Raw genomic sequence first — 25891 nt, 5'->3', positions numbered from 1 at the left:
CAAACAAGTAATATGCTTGATAGAGAATTTAAGAATTTAAAGTAATGGTCTTAAAGATATTCACTGGAATTGAGAAAATAGTGAAGGACCTCAGTGAGACTCTCAACAAGAGATAAAAAACATAAAAAAGAACCAATCAGAGATAAAGAATTCAATAACTGAAATTAAAAATACAATAGAGGGAATCAGTAGTAGAAATGAAAAAATGGATCAGCAACCTGAAGAACAGAATAATGGAAAGCAATCAAACTGAACAGGATAGAGAAAAAAGAATAATAAAAAGTGAAAATAGATTAAGAGAACTCAACAACCCCACCGAACATAACAATATAACCAGACGGATCTAACAGACATATTTAGAACATTCTACCCTAAAACAGAATAATCATTTGTTTCACGTGCATATGTAATATTCTCAAGAATAGACCACAAGTTCGGAAAACAACTCTCAACAAATTCAAAAAGACTGTAGTCATACCATGCATCTTTTCAGATCACAGTTTATGAAACTAGAAATCAATCACAAAGAAAAATATAGAAAGAACACATGGAGCTTAAATAACATGCGATCAAACAATGGCTGGGTCAACCAAGAAATCAAAGAGGAAATAAAAAAATATAGGGAGACAATGAAATGGAAACACAATGGTCCCAAATCTTTGGGATGCAGCAGAGCTATGCTTAGAGGGAAGTTTATGGTAATTCAGGCCTAAGTCAGGAAACAAGAAAAATCTAAAATAAACAACTTAAACTAACACATATAATATTATATCTCATTTTCTAAGTTAGATTGAATGTATGCACTGTATAGATTGACTACAGAAAAAAAAAATCAGTGAGAATACATGTAGTTTGAAATATCCAGACAGTGTACGCATAATTGAATATGAGCTCAGTAGACCATAAAAAAGAGAGGTAAAATGTGTAAAAAGTTAATAAAAATATTTAAAATTTTGCAGGCCAAATATAAGACTTACACAATTTGGCCTTTAGCATTGCCTTTTTCATAAACTAAAAATGAGTTGTCATAAAGTTTGATGTTTTAGAATATCTAGTTTATCTGGAAGCATATCAATTATTTTAATTTATTAATTTTGATTTGTTTATTTTCTTTAAGTTCAGAAAAAGAAAATCATTACATGACTTAAACCACCATGTACTAAAGAAGTAAAGTATACTCTCAGAACATAAAATTGCTGTTTGTTTTCTCACTCTTTCCAACTTTATAACTTTAATTTCCCCCTAAAACCAAGAACACATACTGTTCCATGGAACTGTAAGGCTTGAATCATTATTTCTTCCCGTTCTCATGTTATGTTTTGAGGTTGGGATCCATCATAAATATTAGTATTATCATCTGGATCTGATTAAATGTAATGGATATGCATTTTTGGAAAATAACCCACTTTTTTGCCTATTAGTAAATAATATTGATTCTTCTTTACACAAATCACTAAAATTCTGCAACACCCAGTAAAACAATGGTCTTTAAAACCTTGCCCAGCCTTGTATATAAAGTTTTATTTTCATAGTTTAATTCAGTCTGATTATTTTCATTGTTTTTTACCATAATAACTATGAGATTACCTACTGACATAAAATATTTTAAACATCCATAATTAAAACCTAGGGGGAAAAAAGACAATAAAACTTCAAAACTAGTTTAAAGCTTTGCAGTAATATTTTACTGCCAAAGAAAGCAGATAAGACTTTCACACTGTGCTGAAAACTGCAGGTAATTAATTCCCATGGCAGAGAATTGAAGGGAAAGCACATTCCATATTCTCAGGGCAAAGTGTAAAAGGAATTTGCAGCAGATCCTGTTAGGTTTCAGCATGAATCTGTAAGGGACACTTAGAGTAGACAAGAGTGGTGGGGGAAATCTGTGAAAGTACAAATTATATAATAGGAATGCTTCTGGCAACAAATCATCCACAAGAGAAAAAGTTCTAAGTAATACAACAAAAGGATTTATTAAGTGTCTGAGTTCTTCACTAATTTCACAGTTAGACCAAAAATGGGCTTTACTTTCCCTGCCCTGCTTTTGTAACTCAGCCACATTTAACTTCAGATTCAAGAGTATCCCTGGCTTTCTCCTCCTCTATTTTCTGATGTTTAAAGACTAGAGCTTTCTTCCCTTCAGAGTTTGTTCATTCTGATTTGCTTCCTCCCTTTTAGTCATTGATTTCAAGGAGTAATCTGTAGTTCATCACTAATCCAGGGAAATATGTGTGATCTCACGAATCCTGGAAGTTGTAAAATGAAGCTGGGGGTGGAGTGAATAAAAGAAGACAGAGGCCTGCATACCATTAATGAGGACAACTTGTAATGACCCTGGATTTTGCCAAGACTTGACTGTTTCAAACCGTCTACAATGTGTTCTATATAACAAGAGGGAATACAGTAAACAATCCACTAGGGGAGCCAGAGAAGATCATAACATCACATACATAGCATTTATCAGATACAGACTTTCTTTAAGTTCTTCATAAGTACTATGCAGGTGGGCCACATTTGAATGTTGTGCTTATGACCATGTGCGCAACAACAAGAAAATATTTTTACCAGTGAGTATCTACATTTTAAGTCATAGCCCTCAAACACATCTTTACCAAAGTGTTTTCTCACATATGTAAAGAGTTAATGAAAGTAGAGGCCGGATGTAAAATTTATAGTGTTATATCCTCCTGGAGAGCAAAATTCACAAAATGGTTTGAAGACATTTATGTAAAACTTTCTAAGAATGATAATCTACGAAAATACCTGGATGCTATCCCATTGTTATTCCATTTTTTTCCCTGCACTTCATAAAATTTTAAGTATTCCAGATTTTAAAGCCTACGCCAAACAAGCAAAAGGCCCAGCAGCTTCAGGTGTCTTATGTACATATCAAATGCCATTGAAAGTACTGAAAGATTTTGTTCATGTGTGCCAATAGATTCTTTACCATGCCAAATTATTTGGATAGGGAGGAAGAGAAAGAAATGCACATTATTTTTCTAGGTAGTATTTTTTAAGTAGGCTTCCAAATTGGGGGTGGGGGGGCACTCAAGCTCACAACCCTGATACTAAGACCTGAAATCAAGAGTCAGATGTTGTACCAACTGAGCCACATAAATATCCCTGTAGGTATTTTTGAAATGGTCTCTACAAATTAAAAGGGTTCTAGAGATACACAACCCTGGTTATAGTGGTGAGGGAGGCTTCTGGAGAGCCAAGTAAATAATGTTCTGAGTGTTCAAAATAGACTTGAATCAGAGCAGGTTTGCTTTTACCTGCTTTACATTCTGGAGAACTCCCACTTTAATAGCTTCTTCACTTCAAAAGCTGTTCTGGTATAACTTAGAAGACATAGACCTCAAATGTACATATACGAAAAGAAGAATAAATTTGATGTGTCCTGATTGCTTTTTGTGATATAATATTAGAGCTCATATAAGAAATTTGCTGTTGTGGTCTTTGTATGCATGCTTAACACAGTCTGTGAGGTAAAAAAAAAAAAATCATAATTAAGAGGGCTTCTGTACTCCATTGTATTAATTACAATTTGTCCTTATCACTCAATACAATACACTCATATAAACATTGCAGTAATTTCTTTTTTTTTTAATTTTTATTTATTTATGATAGTCACACAGAGAGAGAGAGAGGCAGAGACACAGGCAGAGGGAGAGGGAGAAGCAGGCTCCATGCACCGGGAGCCCGATGTGGGATTCGATCCCGGGTCTCCAGGATCGCGCCCTGGGCCAAAGGCAGGCGCCAAACCGCTGCGCCACCCAGGGATCCCCAGTAATTTCTTAATAATCAGAAGGACAGAGGCACCTGGGTGGCTCACCTGGTTAAGCATCTACCTTCATCTCAGGTTGTGATTCCAGGGTCCTGGGATGGAGTCCAGCATTGGGCTCCCTACATGGAGCCTGTTTCTCCCTCTGCCTGTGTCTCTGCCTCTCTCTCTGTGTCTCTCATGAATAAATAAATAAAATATTTTAAAAAATAATCAGAAGAACATTCATTAGTTTTCAGAGTTGTAAATTTCTGTTTTTGTCTTTCCTATTCAACCTATATTGATCCCCAAAGTGTGAGTGACACATTACACATCATGATAATAAAATAGAAGTGACTTTTCCAAAATTGAAATGTCCTGAAGTCTGGCTGCGTGCGTTTTCCTGAAAAGCTGTTATTAAATCAATGGCCTCATGAAAATCTATTTAAAATCAGACAATGACTGTAGTTGTGATTGTTACATATTTATTTCAGGTGGATTCCTTTAATCTTGAAGCAATTTAGACACATAAATAATAATCCTATGTTAGAACAATGTTTCTTTTGCAATTTTCACAGACTGAGGGGGGTGGTGGTGATTCAGCTTGATGACTACCTTCCAACAGTATAAACTCAAATCTTTTGTCTCAACCCTTTTTACTTCTCCAATTTATCCAAGTTGCCTTTAAAGTCAGATTTTGACTGTACTAATATATACAAAGGCATGACTACCATTGGATGATTGCTTAATTCCCTCTTTCCTATACACAGAAAGAGAATAATACACAGTTGTTTTGTTTCTTTGTTTTGTTTAGTTTCGTTTTTACTGTGTTGCCTGTGTCCCCGCCAAGTTTAGGCTTGAGTACCAGTGGTACATGTGGATATGTCCTCTACCAGGCTAAAGTAGCAACAGGCTACATTTCATATTTTGGCTGATATTATAGCTAGTCTCACATATTATTCTGCAATTCTTGATTGTATGGCACACAAAATATTGTATATGATGTCTTTGAAAGGCTCACACAACTCAGTCACTGTAGGCCATATGTATATCTGTCTACGTGCACAGATATGAGTGATGCTAACTTTTGAAAGATCTGAGTTTTAGAAAGAAGACAAATGCTACTGATTTTAGTTTGTGCTTAGAAAAAGGAGATATTTGAGCTACCCTCTCTCAATTGACTCAGTCCCTGGCTGATGTATAATAAAAACATACTCGAAAAATGTGGTCTCAGGGATGCCTGGGTGGCTCAGTGGTTTAGCGCCTGCCTTCGGCTCAGGGCATGATCCTAGAGACCCAGGATCGAGTCCCACGTTGGACTCCTGGCATGGAGTCTACTTCTCCCTCTGCCTGTGTCTCTGCCTCTGTGTGTGTGTGTGTGATGAATGAATAAATAAAATCTTTAAAAAAAAAGAAAAATGTGGTCTCCAACACAAGTCATCTTCCTAAACGATATAGAAATATCAAAAATGTATAACATTTGCTCCAAAGTAAAATTATTATCAGTGATAAAATCTTGAAAGAAAAAAGAAGCACCACTAGTTTGACTCTCATAAAGTTTTTTGAAAACCTAGAGATAAAATAATGTCTCTTTAAATTTCTAATAGTAGTTCTTACTGCAAAAGCTGACTTGCTTTCTCATTACCCTCCCCCAATCTCCTTATTTAATTCAGATTCCTTTACTTTATTGGCATAGCCATTAAAGCATGACCAAAAAAAAAAAAGTTCCTTGCTTTCCAAAAGTATTTGAGAGTGTTGGGTTCACTTTTGGTTTCATATTAATTTAGAATAATCACATAAGTTGTTGACAAATAAACATTCAAGAAATTTTTATGAAGGATAATCTTGGCAAACCACAATAACCTTTAAACTTTGCTTTAAATTAAAATTCTAGCAGTTTATTATGTTACTTTGTGCCAGGATAAGACTATAAACTGCTCTCATATTCAAAAGAATGTTTCCATTTAAAATTTACATTTACAAGTCTAATAAGAGGTTGGAGCTCATTCTCTTCACAGAAAATCTACTGAGTTGCATTACTTAACTTTATTAGAAAACCAGCTTACATTGTTTCTTGAATCAATTTAAGTTAGTTAATAGGTTTTCATGATGGGATTTTGTAGGTAAATTAAAGATAATGATAGAATCTTAAAAGGAAGTTACTAAATAGTTTAAAATAGATATTATATATTATAAAGAAAGTATGTCCAACATTTACATCATTTTTGAACTTCATATTATTTCTGATCAGTTTAAGTATATTATTTGGAATATTCTGTTATGTCCAGTTTAATTTGAAAATATAATTTATAGAAGGTACTCAGAGAACTATAAGAACAACATTAAAGACATATGGTATGTGATTTCATCCACAAGAGATGCCTCATCAATTCTAAAAATATTATGGCCAATTAGTTTATTATTTATTATGCATAGAGTACTAAATATAGAATTCTCAGTTCTTTGAGAATATGAATTGTAATTCTTAAAACTTGTAGAGTTTCAAAATTCTGAATTATGAGATGTAATTTTTTTTTAATTTATATGCTTGGAAATCATGATGTGCATTCGTAAGTAGTATCTTATCTGATCTGACAATTCCATACTCTGCATTCTTCTGCTTAAATGATTTAAATTCTAGACACTATTGATATACAAGTCTCTCAGAAGATATTTTTAGTACCAAACATAAGCATATGTCAGAAATAAAAAGAGAAAAAATATAATTAAATTGTCTTCAGTGAAAAAACTTAATTCATGTGAAAACTATAAAGATCTGGATTTTGTTGGTGACAAGTCATAGAAGTGATTCTTTAAAAACTGACCTAAAATGTAGAATTTGAACTACTCCAGGGGACCACAAGTATCTATACTAAAGTCTTTGGAGTACTTATCATTCTTTGGATAACCTAGGAAGGGGCAACCATTTAGAGTCTTCTACTGTATTTTTCTTTAAAAAACAGAAGGTGCTTTGCAATTGTGCAGATATGTTTTTATGAACACAAAGGCATACAAAGTGGGAGTGTTCTCCCAAGATCGGGAAGTACTTAAGATATGATATTGAAATGGAAATGAAACAAAGGATATTTGTTATGCCATGGATGATTTAAAATGAAATGGAGAAGATAAAATATGTTTAAAACTGGCACATACTGTAACTACATATGGCAACAATGTTAGCTGGACCTACTCTTGTGCTCATTTGGCAATATGTACAAATAGCAAATCATTATGTTGTACGTTTGAAACTAATAAAGGTATGTTGGTTATACCTCAACAAATACATGTATACATACGTACATAAGAGAGGAACTAATACCTCAATAAATAAATACATATATACATACATAAGAGAGGAAATACTGGTACATTATACAAGCTGTGGAGAGAGTGCAATCTCTTCTGGTGCTAGCTGTATATATGTACAAATATAATAAAAACTACTATCAATTATTAGTGCATGATTAATAGATACCAGAAAACAATACTTTCTCTGTTTTAACAGATGAACAAACATACTTAAAGACAGTATTTAACTTGCTCATGATCACAGGCATATATAAGTGGCAAACTAATGATTTGAATCCAAATCTAGGGATCCCTGGGTGGCGCAGCAGTTTACCGCCTGCCTTTGGCCCAGGGCGTGATCCTGGAGACCCGGGATCGAATCCCACGTCAGGCTCCCGGTGCATGGAGTCTGCTTCTCCCTCTGCCTATGTCTCTGCCTCTCTCTCTCTCTCTGTGTGACTATCATAAATAAATGAAAAAAAAAATTAAAAAAAAAAGAAATGAATCCAAATCTAATTTCAAGGTAGTCTCTCCACTGCATTATGGCATGGTGTATAGATTACATGACGTAACATTTGTAAAATACCAAACATAGTGCCTGACATATAGTAGATATTGAATACTTACCATAGTTATTAAGCTTTTTAAATAATTAATGGTTACTCTTTGGAAGGTTCTGAGCAGTTTAATATAAAATGATTTTGCCTTCTAATGTCCACTTCAACTCAAATTACAGGCTGACTATATAATCCTTTAGAAAGACACTTATGAATATAATATACAAAGAAAAAGAGTTTAATAAGCTGCACCTCCATTGCATGTATTCCAATACTTTGTTTTTGATAGTAACAAGAGTTGCAGTCGAGTATAGTACTCAAGCTCCTACTGCCAATCTCAATTGACCAGAATTTATTTATGGTAATAATCTCAAATACCATTATTTATTAATTATGTTTTCATAATCTATTAGTAAATTTAAATCCTTCCAGAATCCTAACCAGAGCCTACTAAACATTTTTGGGTGGTCAGGGTATGTGTGGAAGGAGGGGAGATTCTAGGAGATCAAATCTTTCTTAGCCATATTGTAAACATCATCTTAACTTTACTTACTTTGTCACAAATACTAATGATACAGTAGTATACAAAGGATCCACTGTGCCTTCCAACATATGATAGAGATCCTTTACTGAAATTCAGACAACATAAACTTCAAGGACACAAGTACTGTGTGGTAGTGTGTGGTAAGTGCTTTGATAAGGAAAGAATAGAGTGTGTGGTAAGTGCTTTGATAAGGAAAGAATAGAGTGCCATGAGATCAAACACAAGGAAGCCTTGCCCATTCTAAGAGAGTCAGAGAAATTTCCCCAGAGAAAATGAGGTTAAAGCTGAAAACTGTTACAAATTATAAACTGTGATCTCTGGTTTCAATTTTTCCCAATCATAATAAAAAGCCTTTCTACTCACCAAGTCATACTTGATATAAATTTTATAGACTTTGATTATATTCTTATATTTGGACTTTTGGGCCCAAACCAAATGCAACAATTAGTGTTAAGCAATTAAATAAGTTATGAAAAAAGCGGATGTGGCATCTCCCCAAAACTGCATTTTAAATGGATATATACTCAAGCATTCTTATGCCTAATGGAGGAGGATAGAATGAGACAATGTGACTTGCCTGCCTTGTGTATTAGTGTATATGTGCTTGCATAATTCCACAATCAGTCCAGAGAAGCATTATATCTGATGACATAATCTATGGTTTCTAGCTTAATATTTCACAGAATGAGACTACACTACAAATACTGTAGTTTGTGATACTCTGAATCTAAGGAGAAATTTCAGAAAATAAAAAATAAATAACAAAAATAATTTAAAACACTGAGAAATATATGGTATGTGACATAAAAGATGGATGTACCTAACCATTATGTTGTACACCTGAATCTAATATTAATATTATATGTCAATTACACCTCAATAATTTATTTTTAAAGGCCTCTTTTAGTTTCAGAAAACAAAGAAATAGGCACTGTATTCCTAAATAATGTTTCTGTTCATCTTAGCCATAAATACAGAAATATAGCTATGATTACTCCTTGATAAGCAATCTATTTATGCCATATCCAACACAGGATACATATCTGGTCACTAACAGAGAATGAAATTGAGCAGCATTTTGGTAAAGGAAAAGGTCTATCAATTCTTACATGAAAGAAACAAAAACAAGGAAGCTTTGTCTTCACAATGTCAATAATTGAACCTAAGAGACAAATTTTCTCCCAAAGAAAGAAAAATCTCAAGTTCAGGTAAGAGATACAGAAATAAGTATAAATTGAAAATGATACATATTAATGATTCTCAACATCCTATATATAGTTACATATAAAGCAAACATTCACTAATATTTATAGACTGCTTACCATGTTTGAGGCTCTTTTTAAAGTGATTTTCATGTTTTTAATATCAAAACAATACTCAATCATTTTATTGTTATTTATATTCACTTTTATAGATGAAGAAATTGAGGCAAGTTGAGCATGGCAATTTTAATATATGTCCATATGCTCTTTGGTACTCCTTCCTTCAAAAGGTAGAGCCCAATTCCCCCGTATAGAGTGTGGGCCAGACTTAGTGCCTTTCTCAATATAAAGAGAATGTGATTACAGTGTTGACTTATGACATTCCTTCATATAAGACATGTGTCTTCCCCTTTGATCTCTTTGTCAGATCACTTGCTCTGAAGGAAAAGAGTTATTATGTGTGTAAACTCTTTTTTTTTTTTTTAGATTTTATTTATTTACTCATGAAAGACACAGAGAGAGAGACAGAGACACAGGCAGAGGGAGAAGCAGGCTCCATGCGGAGAGACTGACGTGTGACTCGATCCTGCGTCTCCAGGATCAGGCCCTGGGCTGAAGACAGCACTAAACCACTGAGCCGCCCAGGCTACCCATGTTGTATAAACTCTTAATCATCCCTGAGAAGAGGCCATGGGTGAGTAACTGAGTCTTCTAGCCAACAGAGAGCCAAGAATCAAGGTCTCCTGCAACATCCGTGTGAACTTGGAAGTGAACCCTCTGGTCCCAGTTAAGCCTTCAGAGGAGCACAACTTTAATTGATAACTTGACTACAGTCTTGTAGGAAATCCTGAACCAGATCCAGAAAAATGTGAGATAAAAAGTGTTTAATATTTTCAGCCATTAGTTTTGAGGGTAATTTGTTACATGGCAATAGATACATGTGTTAACTGACTTGTTTAAGTGGAGCACTCAAGAATTAAACCCAGGAAATACGACTTTAGAGCTGAGGCTCAGAATATAGAATGGTAATAACAATTGCAACCATTTATGATAGTCTTCTATGTACTAAACACTCTCCTCACACTTAAAATAGCAGAAACCAGTAGATAACATTGTATTTTACTCAGGCTCAGATAGATTATGTTCCTTGTTCAAAGCCACCATGCTTACCTAGATGGAGAAAGTGAAAAATGCTAAGGATTAATTTAGGGCTAGATTTGATACTGAGACTTTAATAGTATTTTATATTTATTCTGTCTACCTATAGGAATACTGAGATTAGATACAGTGATATTTAAAATCCTTTTTAACATAATTTTTACAAATATCCTAGAATGAAGGTGGTACTACTGTTACAACTACTAAAAATGCCTTAGTAAGCAGATTAAAATAAGAAATTAATGATAACATGTATACTAGATTAAAGGGAGATGTGAAATGTCTTATCTGATGTAGTCTTGTCAGAGATCAGCAAACTTTATAAAGTGTCAGATTGTAAATATTTCAGGTTTCAAGGGCAATAAGATTTCTCTTATAACTATACAACTCAGTATTAGTATTATGAAAGCAGCCATAAATAATACATAAATAAGTGGTATCGCTTTGTTCTAACGAAACTTTATTAAAAAAAAACAGGTGGTAGATTGCATTTGGTCTATGAGTCTTAGCTACCTTTGTCAAATGTAAAGTATTTGGTAAAAGAAATAAAAGATATCTTTGCTGTGTTTTAGTTTATAAGTTACTTTAGCATATGTTATTGCCATTCTCAATCTTATACACTATGGTCAAAGTGTTAGAGATACCATGGGAAGATTATATCAGCCGTTGCCTTAGTCCATTTAGACTACTGTAATGGAGTACCATAGGCAGGGTGATTTTAAAACAAATTTATTTCTTACAATTCTGGGAGCTAGGAAGTCCAAAATCAAGGTGCTAGCAAATTTAGTGTCTGGTGAGGACCCTTTTCCAAGTTCATAGACAACCTTCTTCTCTCTGACAATGGGACATAGGAGTTCTCTTGGTCCTCTTCTACAAGTGCACTAATTCCATTCATAAAGGCTCCATCCTCATGACCTAATTAATTTCCAAAGATCCCACCTCCTAATACCATTTTATTGGGAATTAAGTTTCAACATATGAGTTTTGGGGAGATTCAAATATTCATTCTATAACATCCCATCCCTACCCCCACCAAATCCATGCCCTGCTCTCATGCAAAATATACTAATTTCATCCCAACAGTCCAAAAGTCTTAACTTTTTTCCTGCATCAACATTAAAAATCTAAACTCCAAAGTTTCATCTAAACATCATCTAAATCATATATAGATGATATCTTGAGGCAAAATTCCTCCCCAGTTGTGAACCTGTAAAACCAAACAAGTTATGTGGTTCCAAAATGCAACTGTGGAATAGGCTTGGGATACCTATTTCCATTCCCAAAAGGGAGAAATGGGAAAGAAAGGAGTGACAGGCAAGTCCCAAACCTAACTGGGCAAATTCCATTAGACCTTAAGACTCAATAATAATCTTGTTTGGCTTAATGGTCTGTGTACTGGACCCACTGTGGTATCAATATCTCCCCATAACTTGGTGGGGTACTGCCCCACACTGTGACTTTCTGCCAGGGCCCCAGTCAACATTTGGCTCTGCTGATTGTAACCCATGCTGCAGCTCTCTAGCTTTCCTCTTTCTTTGTGATTGCACACCAGAATGTCAACATTTCTAGCATGCACCTAAAACTCTTCCAGCCTCTACCTTTTACCCAGTTCTAGAGCCACTTCAACATTTTTATGTATTTGTTATAGCAGCAACTCACCTGCAATACCAGTTTTTGACTTAATCTGTTCAGGCTGCTACAACAAAATATATAAATAATATCTGGATAAATTAAAGAAATTTCTAATAGTGCTGGAGGTTGAGAAGCCCAAGATCAATGTGCCAGAAGATTTTATGTCTAATGAGAACTAGCTTCCTGGTTCATAGATGGCTGTCTTTTATTTTTCTCACATGGAGGGAGGTGCAGAAGAGCTCTCTGGAGTCTCTTTGATACGGGCAATAATCCCATTCCTGAGAGCTCCATCCAATTACCTCCCAAATGTTCTACTTCCAAATATTGTCACATTGAGGATTAGGTTTCACCATATGAATTTTAAGGAGACACGAACATTTAGTCTATAGCAGTGTTTATATTTACAAAGTGGACTATTCAGTGGCCATTAAAAAGAATATACTTGATTCTCACTATTCACAGGAGTTACATTCTATTACGTTGATTCTGACTTAGCAAATACATAATCATTCATCCTAGGGAAATTACAGGTTTAGGTTCCTATTAGCCATAAGATTTTTATCAATTAATCAATAGATAAGCATGTTTTATGTATGTTTCTATTTAAAAGCCTCTTATTTAATATATACCTCTTATAAATTATTTGCATGGCATTGGAATGACTTAAAGTCAGAGATTTTAGAGACCTTGTGTGTTACATACTTTATTTGCCAACATTTTTGTAAAACAAATCAATTCTATTAGCATTGAAAATGTGCTATTATATGTAAATCTCTGCCTGTATAGCACTTAGTAGGTATTTTTAAAAGTTCTTCTACAGGCTCTTGATCTGAGAATCTATCTACAAGTTTAAATTTTTTTAGCCATATAACTTGTTAAAATATACAAATCAGCCAGTACTAGCCAAGAAAGGCTTAATAATTTCATGACCCTGGGTAAAGTGGCTATAAATTTCTTTGTCTTTCAGCTTCACAATAATGCTGTCCAAAGCACTTTTATTATCCACCATCATCTCATGAACCCACAATTTAGCTTCTTTATCATCATATCCACAGCTTCACCTCACATTATAGATGTTATTTAGTATTTCTGGAGTAGCCTCACATACAGAAACACAAGTTTGCTTTTCTTTTTTCTGGATGTACCCTAATACTGATTCATTAACATTGAGCTCATGACCAATAGAAGTATAAATAAAGCCTGAATGAAGTTTATCTATCATGTATCTTCTCTGTAAGATACTTCTTGTGCTTTGGAACACTAGGCAACACTTCATCACTATACTTTGGGGCTATTTTAAGCAGTGAAATCACCAAAAAAAACTAAAACAAAAAAAAACACATACAAATGCAAAAGAAAAAAAATTGTGCTAAAGGCCCACGGGTGGCTCAGTTGGTTAAGCATACAGTTCCTAATTTCAGCTTAGGTCATGATCTCAAGGCCCCGGTATTGAGCCCCACATTGGGCTCTGCACTCAGTGAGGAGTCTGTTCCAGGATTCTCTCTTCATCTTCCTCTGCCCTGCCCCCTGCTCTTATGCTCTCTCTCTGTCTCTCTCTCTCTCTAAAATAAGTAAATAAATCTTAAAAAAAAAAAAAAAAGTGTGCTCAATAGACCATGAGAAGAACATTTGTATAAGTAGAAAAGCTGAAATAACAAGGCAGAGTGTCGCTTTGTTTGACCTCCTCTGGGAATGTGCACATTGGATGACTCAAATTTTTCATTGTTCTGTGCATATCTGTGAATGACCCAGAAATATTGTTTTGGGGGGTTACAAATAAATGTTACTGAGTAGGCAAATCTGTAAATATAGAATCCATGAATAATGAGGATCAACTATACATACAAAGAATGATAAATAATATAGTATAATGCACATTTGCTTTGATTCACTTATGAAATATTTTATAAGCATCACCAAGTTTACAAGGATTTATAAGAATCAATATGTTAAAAAAAAAGAATCAGTGTGTTAGAAAGTATACATTCATGTATATCCAGTGGAATGAGAAATAGTTGCAGTAAAGAAACTAATTATTGTACACACCTGGTCAATGTTAATAAATTAGCGTACTTATAAGATCTAATATACAACATATATTTTGCATGATTGATGAGTACAGAAAAGAGAAAATAAAGGAGGCATCTGATTCATAATGGAAAATTTGTCTTTTACTCTTCATCTCTGATATGTACCTCCTCTCTGACCAATACTCTCCTCATTCCTCCTATCTTCTACAGTCTTCATACCATTTAATAAAAATTAACAGAGAATAAGAGAATAATATCAATCAAATAAATTTTGTTAATATGCATTACCTGTTTTCCTACTATTTCTATAGTAAGGTAACTAATCCATTAAAACTATAGGAAAAGGAAAGAACTAAAAATTTTAAAAATATTATTTTATACTGTTATTCTATTTTTTTGTCTGTTTTCTTAGTATAACGATACTTTGACAAGTAGCATACACTGGTAAGGTAAACTTACATACGAGTATTATTCTATCATCTTTTTATCAGTAATAAGACAGGCCATCACCTAAAATTTGCGTATGAACTTTCTCAACAACACTCTGTGTCCTGAAATCATACCAATACGTGAGGTAATGAATCCCTTAATCATGGCAACTGTAATGTATTCAGATTTGTATTGCCTACTTTCTGCCACAGTTGCCTCATTAATAGTCAGCCCTCACTAGTCACTTTATTTAAAAATATCAATTATTGATTTAAAAAAAGCATTCCAATTTTAAAAGTTTATTCAGAGATATGTTTCTGACATGTTAAAAAAGTCATTGGGTCTGTAGAAGATTAGTGAAATGAAATGTTAACTATAGGTAGTAGATACAAATGAGGAGACTATGCATTCACAATGATGAGTGATGCAGTGAAAAACAATTTTGCCTTTTCTCCACAAAATTGGGGCCATCTGTTTGATGATACTTATTACGAAAATACTGTGATTTCTTAGACTTTGTTGATGAAACTTAAAGATAACAAAAGGCTTTTGGATTGTGAGCGAGAGGATGGTGAGTTCATAGTTCCTTCTTACAACATTGGTGATCTTGCTATGTTAATTTCATATGAACAATGTGGTCAAATTAAAATATTAGAATAACATAAGAAAAATGGTGTGTTAGTGAAGTGTTAGTATAGGCAGGCTGTAGAGTTTAGATTAAAAGTCATAGCAATAATCTCACCCCCTTTGAGTAGAACAGAGCTAGTGAAGATTACTAAATCTTAGCATAATATGTTCCATATGCTTAATATCTACAGACCATGAAATATATTGTATACCAGATTTAATTTTTTTTAGGTTTTTTTTCTTCATAGATCATCAACACAGACATACACACATTCTTCCACACTCATATACATGGAATGGATTAATTTTGTCGTCATTAGGCTTTATTGAAAGGTTCTATAGAACAATAATTTCTCAGGCTGAGTTTTAAAAGATATGAAAGATTTTACTTAACCAAACTGAAGAATGAAGATAATTATACCGAATCTTTAATTGCATTACATTATTAGTGCAATTGAAAGAGTATATCACTTAGATGCTTATACATTTTTCTAATAGTTTTAATTCCATATTCGCCTTTTAAAAAGAAAAAAGAGGGGCGGCGGGTGGTGGGGGCCCTGAGCCTTAGGCTGGCGGAATGGTCTGAACCGGGTGCGAGCCGTTTTCTTCGACCTGGATAACACACTCATCCACACGGCCGCGGCCAGCAGAAGAGGCATGCTGGAGGTGATAAAGCTTTTACAATCAAAATACCACTATAAAGTAGAGGCTAAAACCATCTGTGACAAAGCTCAAGTTAAACTCAGCAAGGAATGTTTTCATCCTTCCAGTACATGCATTACTGACCTAAGGACTTTACCCTGGGAGGAAGCAATCCTTGAAACGAAGGGTGGTGCAGCCAATAGGAAATTGGCTGAAGAATGTTATTTCCTGTGGAAATCTACACGTTTACAGCATATGATACTAGCAGAAGATGTCAAAGCCATGCTCACCGAACTTCGGAAAGAAGTCCGCCTACTTTTATTAACAAATGGAGACCGACAGACCCAGAGGGAGAAGATTGAGGCTTGTGCCTGCCAGTCCTATTTTGATGCTATCGTTATAGGTGGAGAGCAGAAAGAAGAGAAACCAGCCCATTCCATATTTTATCATAGCTGTGATCTCCTTGGACTACAGCCTGGGGACTGTGTGATGGTTGGTGACACACTAGAAACCGATATACAAGGAGGCCTCAAAGCAGGGCTGAAAGCAACAGTCTGGATAAATAAAAATGGAATAATGCCACTGAAGTCCTCCCCCATGCCACACTATATAGTTTCATCTGTGCTAGAGTTACCTGCTGTCTTACAAAGTATTGATTGTACAGTCAGTAGGTCAACTTAAAGTATAGAAAAGGGCATGATTATGTATTTTAGGGTCAAATACAGGTTTTGAACTAAGAAAAGTTAAGGCATTCCATGTATTAAGACCCAGTTCTAAGAATAATTTTACTTACAGTTTAATAGCCAGCCAACCACTGACTGGCATTTATATCTGAAAATCCAGAGCACATTAATAAATACAACTTACTAGTTATTAGTAGTGTAATTCAGAAAACTTGAGGAAATCTATTATTTGTTAATCTGTGACTTGAGGTTTTTGAAAAATTATTTTATTAATCTTTTAGCATCTTGGATCCATGAAGATATCAGACAAGATAGCTTATACATGGATGCACAAATACAGGTTTTATGTTCTGTCTTAAAAATAGATATATTTTTAAAATAGATATTCTAGATATTCTAAAACAGATATATAATAGAGATTTATCAGAACAATTGGATCTGGATAATAGGAAATAAGTGCTAAGTCACATGCCAATCAAGGCATTCCATAGTGAAATTATTTTGCATATTTTCTTTTTAAAAACATCTACCATATTTTTGTCTACTTTGAATGTATACATTCTTTTATGAATCCAGTTTTTCTGCATGACCTTTTTTGAGGGGAGGGGGGATAATTTTCCTATGGTGTATACATGACAAATAAATTTCTCCAGTAAAACAACTGTTAAAATCAGCATATGGTGCTCCTTCTCCATGACATTTTCACATCTTTCTAGAGTGCACTTATAGATTATTATTAGTCTTTACCTCTTACAGAAGTATTTTTACAATCTTCTCCCAGGTACACAATGGGTCCAGGGGACTAGACTTCCTGGCTGGTGATAAGTAGAAGTCACATGACACCAAAAGTCATTTTCCTTGTGTGGGTACCTCAGAGGTACAGCATAACTATGCTGCTCTTCCATAAATTCTTTATTGACTGAATAACTTGACCTGTATGATGAAAACTAATAGGAAATTATGTTTTGCTATGAATAATTTCAGGGTGCCATTTTAATATAATTTAAGTGGCTTTTGGTGTTACCATCTGCCTTACATCTCCTATTTTGCAAATTTTAGGAAATATATCCTGTTTCCAATTTCTATATCCAACTCAGTGTTTAAGCTTATTAATTAATGACTAAGAACATCTTGCAACTAGAAAACTTTTTCTAGGCCATTAAGCTAGACAGTCTCATGACTTCACCAACTTGGAGTAAAATGGTTAAGGAAAAAGAATAATTTGGGTTGGTTTTTGGCAGGTTTTTTTTTTTAACTTTTGTATAAGAAGCTACTAAGGTAAAATATTAGGCTGTTAGAATATGTATAGCTATAACTCCTCTGATTATAATACTTAGATTCTAGATTATGCCTATTCTTATTTCTTTAGCCAGTCATTTCCTGTTCACTGCCAAGAACAGGATTCTCTGCTATTGTGCAAATGTCCTGTTGTGTTTACTTTTCACTCTTAATTTTTAAAACTGTGATTGTACCCTTGACTGTCCCAGAATGTTGTTGCTATAAAGCTAACCATTTGTGAACAGGGTATGTATGTGTATAGTTACAGGTATGGTGCCCATGTGACCTTGATTATAATTTAGCTATTTAAAAATTATTAAATTGGATGATCTTGGCAGGAAAAAAAAAAGAAAGAAAGAATAAGTTATATATACATATGATGGGATATTAGAAATAACAAAGGATAAATTATGCAAGTGAACACAAGGATGAATCTCATAGCAATTAAATCTTAAGTGCTTCTTTAGCATAATAAATACAAAAATAATTATGGTTGTGTTATGTTTACCTAGAACTAGATAATTATAGAGAATTGATGTTATATATCAGTATATACACAAAAATTTTAGATGAATGTAATTGATCCATGGATTCTCATTCAAGAATATTTTTTGAGAATTATTTAAGCAATTAAGAAATGTTTAGGAACATTTACATACAATATGCATTGAAATGTACCATGCTATTTTGGAACATCAAAAAGGCCAGTTACCTATATATTAGTGAATAAATTATCATAGTTCAAAGGAGAATAACAAACGCTGTACAATAAGGGAAGCTTTATTATGGGTATAGATATGACTGAAGTTTGAATAAAGGAGATTATGTAAACTATCAGAAAATGAATGTGACAAATGACATTATCAAAGGCATGCTTAGAAAACTGTCAAGAAGAACTGAAAAATAAATATGGCGAGGAAATAAGTATAAAACCAGAGGTCATTGATTCTCAGCTAAAGAAATCCTGCTAGCCGATAGGCATCACATAACTATTGATTATGAAGGTCAAGGAAAATCAAATCTAGGACTCAATCTAAAAAAACACATGTGGAAATTTCTAGCATAAGAAAAAATTGTTGATGAGGATCAAGCAATTAACTAATGACTGAAATCTTGTTTTATATATCAGATTGCAATTAACTAATGACTGAAATCTTGTTTTATATATCATATTGGTTTTTATATCATATTTTTTATATCATACCAGTGGTCTTTTCACTAATGAGAAGAATATACACTCTAAATATAGGAGTAAGAACATTTCCCTATGGTGATTTCCATTAAAAAAAAAAACTCTCTTTCCTGTTATAAAACTTCAGACCATTATATAAACCTGTTATTTTACTTTTTAACTAAAAATAATAGACACATATTTCCCCATCAGGGATTTTATTTACCATGTTTGCTGAAGAAAACTACAGAAAGCTAACATATTTTCAAGATAATATCTCACCCTTGTTTGCAATTATATGCTGTTTGATATTGTACATTATGTTTGTGTGAGCTCTGTATAAAGTGTGTTTCATCTAAATAAATTTCTTGTTCTCAAGTTTATTATCAATAATGAACAGAGTAAGTGGGTACAGTTTCACTGCTGAGTCATATATGGATATATGGGCTTGAGATTTCGGTGAAGAAGTTAAAGCATGGAAGGTATGGAAAGGGTGGATGCACACAGGATACAAAAGAGAAAGAAAGAATAACAAAGATGTAGATATGTGATTGGGGAATTTATATAAATAGAGGAAATCATATTCAGCAATAAACTCAGCAACATGGGCCTAAGGGGGAAAAAGAGAGAATATTAAAAGTAAACATTCATAAAATAGAATTAAAAGCACAAAATGACATGGAAAAAGTAAGCCTTTTCTAAATCACTTAAAGTACATGTGCAAAGTATATATTTTTGGAATGACATAAAATAGACTTTAGGTATATGTAACTCAAAATATGACACTATTTTAGATTGAAATGATAGATATTAAAATATTTCAAAATATCTTGGTAAGTACAAAAGGGAGAATAAAGATACTGACAGTGTTATAAGTTTAAAATCAATGGACCCAAGCCAAAATTTTTAAGAACTGCCTCTCCTTTGAAATCTGTTCTTTTTCCAGTCTATACTTGTCGCTACCAGTATCAATCTAATGTGGGTTTAATTAGAAACCAAAAAAAAAAAAAATCACTCTCAGATACTACTCTATACTTTACTATGATGTTTCCTGACATGAGCATTAAAGTGAGCCTTGAGGAGAGGAAAACAAAAAACTAAATAAAAAGTTTGCATGTAGAATATAAGGAAAACATTAACTGGATTCTATTTGTTGTCTGTTTATTTTAATATGTTAAGGTGGAAAAAGAGGGCTGGATATGAGGTGCTTTACAGATGATCTGCAAATCCAAGTTAAAGTGTTCATGTTTACCAGCAAGTAGTCTGAAGAAGCTAATTTGGATCTACTTGGGTGCCTGTGGAAGGGAGGTGTGAGGAGTAAGTGCAAGTCTGCTCACTGAACCTCAGACTCCACAATCAGTACAGCAACAGAGCATTAACATCCCTGATGGTGATGGGTCAAGTGCCTGATGATCCTCGGCTCAGTTCATACTGGAGAGACTGTGAAAAAAACAACTCGAAAATTTGCTTGTGTAAAGAAGTCTCATTCATTAGTCAGCTTCTCTCTGGACTTTCCTTAAAGTTCTCAAAATGTTTCTTAGTAGTAACATAATAGATATAATTTGGCAAATATAACAACTTCTCTAATTTCTCAGAGTAGACTCAGAGAGTTTTGATTATTTTTTATTTTTATTTTTACCATTTTAAAATTGTTTACATTTTATTTAACTTCAATTAATTAACATGTAATGTATTATTGGTGTCAGAGGTAGAGGTAAGTGATTCATCAATCTTATATAATACCCAGTGCTAATTATATCATGTGCCCTCCCTAATGTCCATCACCCAGTTACCCCAACCCCCACCTCCAGCAACTCTGTTTGTTTACTATGATGAAGTCTTTTATGGTTTGTCTCCCTCTCTGATTTCGTCTTGTTTTATTTTTCCCTCTCTTCCCCTATGATCCTCTGTTTTCTTAAATTCCACATATGAATGAGATCATATAATTGTCTTTCTCTGACTTATTTCACATAGCATAATATCCTCTAGTTCCATCCACATCATGGTATATGGCAAGATTTATTTTCTTCTTCTTTTTTGGATGGCTAAGTAGTAGTCCATTGTATATATAGACCACATCTTCTTTATCCACTCATCTGTTGATGGACATCTGGGTTCCTTTCATAGTTTGGCTATTGTGAACATTGCTGCTATAAAAATTGGGATGCAGGTGCCCCTTTGGATCACTACATTTGTATCCTTGGGTATATAGCCAGTAGTGCAATTGCTGGGTTGTATCATAGCTCTATTTTCAGCTTTTGGAGGAACCTCCATACTGTTTTCCAGAGTGGCCGCATCAGCTTGTATTCCCACCAACAGTGTAAAAGTGTTCCCCTTTTTCCACATCTTTGCCAACATCTGTTTTTTCCCAACTTGCTAATTTTAGCCATTTCTGACTTGTGGGAGGTGGTATCTCATTGTGGTTTTCATTTGTATTTCCATGATGCTGAGTGATGTTGAGCATTTTTTCATGTTTCTGTTGGCCATTTGTATGTCTTCTTTGGAGAAATGTCTGTTCATGTCCTCTGCCCATTTGTTGATTGGCTTATTTGTTCTTTGGGTGTTGAGTGTGATAAGTTCTTTATAGATTTTGGATACTAGGACTTTATATATGTCATTTGAAAATATCTTCTCCATTCTGTAGGTTCTATTTTGGTTTTGTTGACTGTTTCCTTCCTTGTGCAAAAGCCTTTTATCTTGAAGAAGTCCCAATAGTTCATTTTTATCTTTGCTTCACTTGCCTTTGGAGATGTATCTAGCATCAAGTTGCTGTGGCTGAGGTAGAAGATATTGCTGCCTATGTTCTCTTATAGGATTTTGATGGGTTCCTGTCTCACATTTAAGTCTTTCATCTTTTTTGAGTCTATATTTGTGTATGGTGTGAGGAAATAGTCCAGTTTCATTCTTCTGCCTGTAGCTGTCCTATTTTCCCAACACCGTTTGTTGAAGAGACTGTCTTTTTTCTATTGTGGACTCTTTCCTGCTTTGTTGAAGATTAGTTGACCATAGAGTTGAGGGTCTATTTCTGGGTTCTCTATTCTGTTCCATTGATCTATATGTTTGTTTTGTTTGTTTGTTTGTTTTTGTTTTTGTTTTTGTTTTTGTTTTTGAGCCAGGACCATGCTCTCTTAATGATTACAGCTCTGTAATAGAGCTTGAAGTCTGGAATTGTGAGGCCACCAGCTTTGGTTTCTTTCTCAACATTCCTTTGGCTATTTGAAGTCTTTTCTGGTTCCATACTGATTTTAGGATTATTTGTCCCAACTCTGTGAAATAAGTTGATGGTATTTTGATAGGGATTGCACCGAATGTATAGATTGCTCTAGGTGGCATAGACATTTTAACAATATTTTTTCTTCCATTCCACGAGCATGGAATATTTCTTTGTGTCTTCCTCAATTTCTTTAGTGAGTGCTCTATTTTTAATTTTTAAATTATTTTCATTAATTATTGTTTTCTGTAGGGTTGGACTTTCTTTTTTGTCTTTTGGCTCCTCTCTGTAGTTGATTGCTTTCTGAATATGCCTGTCAATGTTTTATTAATTAATATCTTAAAATAGAATACTAATTAATTGCCTTGAGTTTCTTCTGTTGCTAGGTGATAAGCTTCTTCATAAGGGGCAACTTGGAACTCTTAAGTGTGTGTGTTGGAGCATGGGAATCCCAAACTGTGAAAATTGATGGACATTAGCTGTCAACCTGTGGTACCCCAGAGACTAGAAAAACAATAACTTTATATTAGAAAACACAGAAAACAAGTGTGAACCAGTACTATCCTGAGCAAAGCAGGATGTGTTCATTGTCTGTGGAGCGCAGATAATACACAAAAAAAGCTACAATAATCCAATGATTCCCTTTGTGGCTTTTCAATGTAAATACAGAAATCCTGGTTAGTCTAAAATGCCTAAAATAGCTCCACTGTCACTGAAAATACAGACTCTTTCTGACTTTCTACTCAAGTGTCCTAATATCAGATTCCATTCTCAAGATCAATTCCTGGTCAAGGATAGCCACTGGAGCCCCAACCTCCACAAATGATTTGTAGGCTAGCAGACAAATGGGGAAGAACACTTTATTTGAAGGATTCCTTTCTCATTCTCTCCCCCCACCCTACACACACACATAAATGATATACTTACTGTATGTGTGGGCATGTGTTTTATTTTTATAGATTTGTTTTTCTCGAATTATTCCTTATCTGACACACACACCTATCCATGTGCAAGAATACGTATTCTGGCAAGAATACGTAATTACTATCAAATTCTTTAATGTTTATAAATATAATCAGTTAAAAAAAAAGTATCCCACTTTTATTTAAATTTGAATTTTGCTAATTACTGAGATTGAGCTTTCTTCCATGTGTTATTTGTCCATTTGCATTAATTTTCTGTGTTGTTTATACTTTTTGCTCATTAAATTGGTTATCTTTTTCTAAATGATTACAGTGAGCTCAAATCATATAAGTACAAATCTTTATATATATGTATATATAAATTTTACATATATGTGTGTGTGTGTGTGTGTATATATATATATATATATATATATATATATACACACACAATCTTAGGACCCCAGGATCATGACCTGAGCCAAAGGCAGAGGCTTAACTGAGTCACCCAGGTGCCCCATATAACATATATTTTGTTTGCTTCTATATCAGCTTGAAACTTGTCATAATATTTCCTATTCTATATTTTGTCATACAAAAATTTACATATTCATGTAATCAATGATTTCAGTTTATGAAAAACTTTTGAATTTTTCCTCTTCTTTTGAAAGAATTCCTTCATTCTAAAATTATAAAATTAAGCAATTCTGTATTTTCTACTTGTATTTTTTGCACTTACTTCTTTTTTTTTAATTTTTTTAAAAGATTTTATTTCTTCATGAGAGACACAGAGAGAGAGAGAGAGGCAGAGACACAGGCAGAGGGAGAAGCAGACTCCATGCAGGGAGCCCGAAGCAGGACTCGATCCTGGGTCTCCAGGATCACACCCTGGGCGGAAGGCAGAAGCTGAACCGCTGAGCCACCCAGGCTGCCCTTTTTAAATTTTTTTTTAACGTACTTACTTCTTTAATCTGCCTAGATTTCATTTTTGCATGGTATATAAAACATAAATTTAGCTTTATCACTATCTTGTTGAAAATGCAGATTAATTATCCCAAAATCTTTTATTTATTAAATTGTTCATCTTTCCTCAGTGATTTGAAATGCTTCTATATTATTTTATAATATATTTCATCTATATGCATGTGAATAGATATTTCTTATATTCTAAAATGTGAATTTCATCTGATTCATATTTTCATCCAGCTCTAGGCTGGACTTCTGACTTCAATGGGGAACTTCAAGACAGAAAATGAGAAGCTGATGATTTTAAATTATTCATTCAAGGCACAGTCAGAGCATCATAAATCTTCTATGACATTTGTAGAATTGTCACGCTGGATAGATGAGGTTGAAAAAAAATACTGAGTTTGATTCAATGGCTTACAGTTAACATCACAGTCTCAGCAGATTTCTGATATTCAATTTGGCAAAATGATTGGAAAAGAGTGGGAATCTGCATATTGAGGTAGGAAGCTACTGTGTATTTGAATGAATCTGAATATGTCGAATCCCTTAATCGCTGATGATGTTCCCTTGCTATAGAAGTAACTTCATACCCCATCTAATGAGCCTAATCCTCCTCTGTATAAAGATCATTTTGCCAGCTTTGATCATTTATCTTTCAGGAAGATGAAAATTTTAACTCACTGTCTACTCCTACCAACTCTTATTTCCTTCAGACCTATAATGAGTTTGCAGCAGATTTCAGGAACAAGAGCAAACTATGAAGGGAGTTACATAGCAAAAGGATGAGAGGTTTTTGTTTTTGTTTTTGTTAAATTTTGTAAATTTACATTAACAGAGATATTATATTACAGAGTATATTTTAGAATGAACTAAAAAAACTGTTAAATCACATTGAGAAGAATAAAGTATGAGACTAGAACAAATTTGTCATTATGGGTGCATCTATCAGACTGTAATTTTTGAATTTAGCATGCTAGGTTGAACTATTAGAAACACTGCTACACTGATTTGCTACACTGATTTTCAAAAGCAGTAAGAAAATTGTGACCTACAGTAAATAAAACTGAGATTCCAACGTTTTCTTGGTATAACATAGAGGATATGATTCAAAGAGTTAGTGAGATTACAAAGTTGGAGTTCTTATATCTGTTCAAATATCTTATTTGAAAAAGTTTTGAAATTATGTTTTATGTAGTTTATATAATTCAGATATATGCTTTCATTTAGTTTATATAATTCAGATATATGCTTTCATTTCAAACCCATAAAGACAATGGGTTCTTTTAGTTTTATAACTTAGACCTGACTTTCCTCTCCTTTGTGGAATGTGCCACATGCTCTTTCACAACACAAAGCATTTACACCATAGTATTCTATGTCTGAAATTCTCCTGGACTCACCTTCCTTTTCCTGTTGCTTCTGAATTTATCATCATATATCTCATGTATTATTTGTATTTATCAACATAGTACCCTCCTTTATAGGATTTAAGCATTTTACATTTATGTATTTATTATTATAATTATTTAGGTTATTTAATAATTACATTTTGTATTCGGATTCTCCAGAGAAAGAGAACCAATAAATGGTATATATCTACATCTATGTCTATATCTACATAAAGAGTATGTATATTTATATATAGAGAGAGACAGTATAAAGAATATAAATACTAATTAATTTCCTATAAATAATTGGTTCACAAGATGATTATGGAATCTATGTCTTCAGATTTATAATTAGCAGAGTAGAAATACAGGAGAGTTGCTGGTTAGTTTGAGTCCACAGGCAAGAAAAAAACTGTC

General features: G+C 33.7%; 1 protein-coding gene and 1 long non-coding RNA gene across 2 annotated transcripts in view; both read left to right on the top strand.

Moving 5' to 3' along the window:
* The window catches only part of LOC111091112, an 86009-nt gene extending 76110 nt beyond the window's left edge, over nucleotides 1-9899 (top strand). Inside the window, exons 4-5 of the long non-coding RNA XR_005373943.1 lie at nucleotides 9187-9360; nucleotides 9841-9899. This is a non-coding gene — a long non-coding RNA (uncharacterized LOC111091112). The remainder of the gene's footprint in view (nucleotides 1-9186; nucleotides 9361-9840) is intronic.
* Nucleotides 9900-14697: 4798 nt separating this feature from the next.
* LOC483833 (N-acylneuraminate-9-phosphatase-like) lies at nucleotides 14698-17270 on the top strand. The gene is made up of 3 exons (XM_038565226.1): nucleotides 14698-14748; nucleotides 15117-15174; nucleotides 15799-17270. The coding sequence occupies exons 1-3, from the start codon at nucleotides 14698-14700 to the stop codon at nucleotides 16551-16553; spliced, it is 864 nt and encodes a 287-aa protein (XP_038421154.1). The 3' UTR covers nucleotides 16554-17270.
* The last annotated feature ends 8621 nt before the right edge of the window (nucleotides 17271-25891 follow it).

This window comes from Canis lupus, chromosome 19 (genome assembly GCF_011100685.1).
Source record: "Canis lupus familiaris isolate Mischka breed German Shepherd chromosome 19, alternate assembly UU_Cfam_GSD_1.0, whole genome shotgun sequence".
NCBI classification, from domain to species: Eukaryota; Metazoa; Chordata; class Mammalia; order Carnivora; family Canidae; genus Canis; species Canis lupus.
This window is presented reverse-complemented; position numbering and strand designations above follow the sequence as displayed.

Bases quoted from the DNA above. Each gene is read 5' to 3' on its own strand.
- LOC483833 (XM_038565226.1), top strand. From the start codon at position 14,698: ATGAACTTTCTCAACAACACTCTGTGTCCTGAAATCATACCAATACGT. The intron at 14,749-15,116 runs GTAATGAATCCC...GTGATTTCTTAG, and splicing joins AAATCATACCAATACGTGAG to ACTTTGTTGATGAAACTTAA. The intron at 15,175-15,798 runs GTGAGTTCATAG...CCTGAGCCTTAG, and splicing joins GGATTGTGAGCGAGAGGATG to GCTGGCGGAATGGTCTGAAC.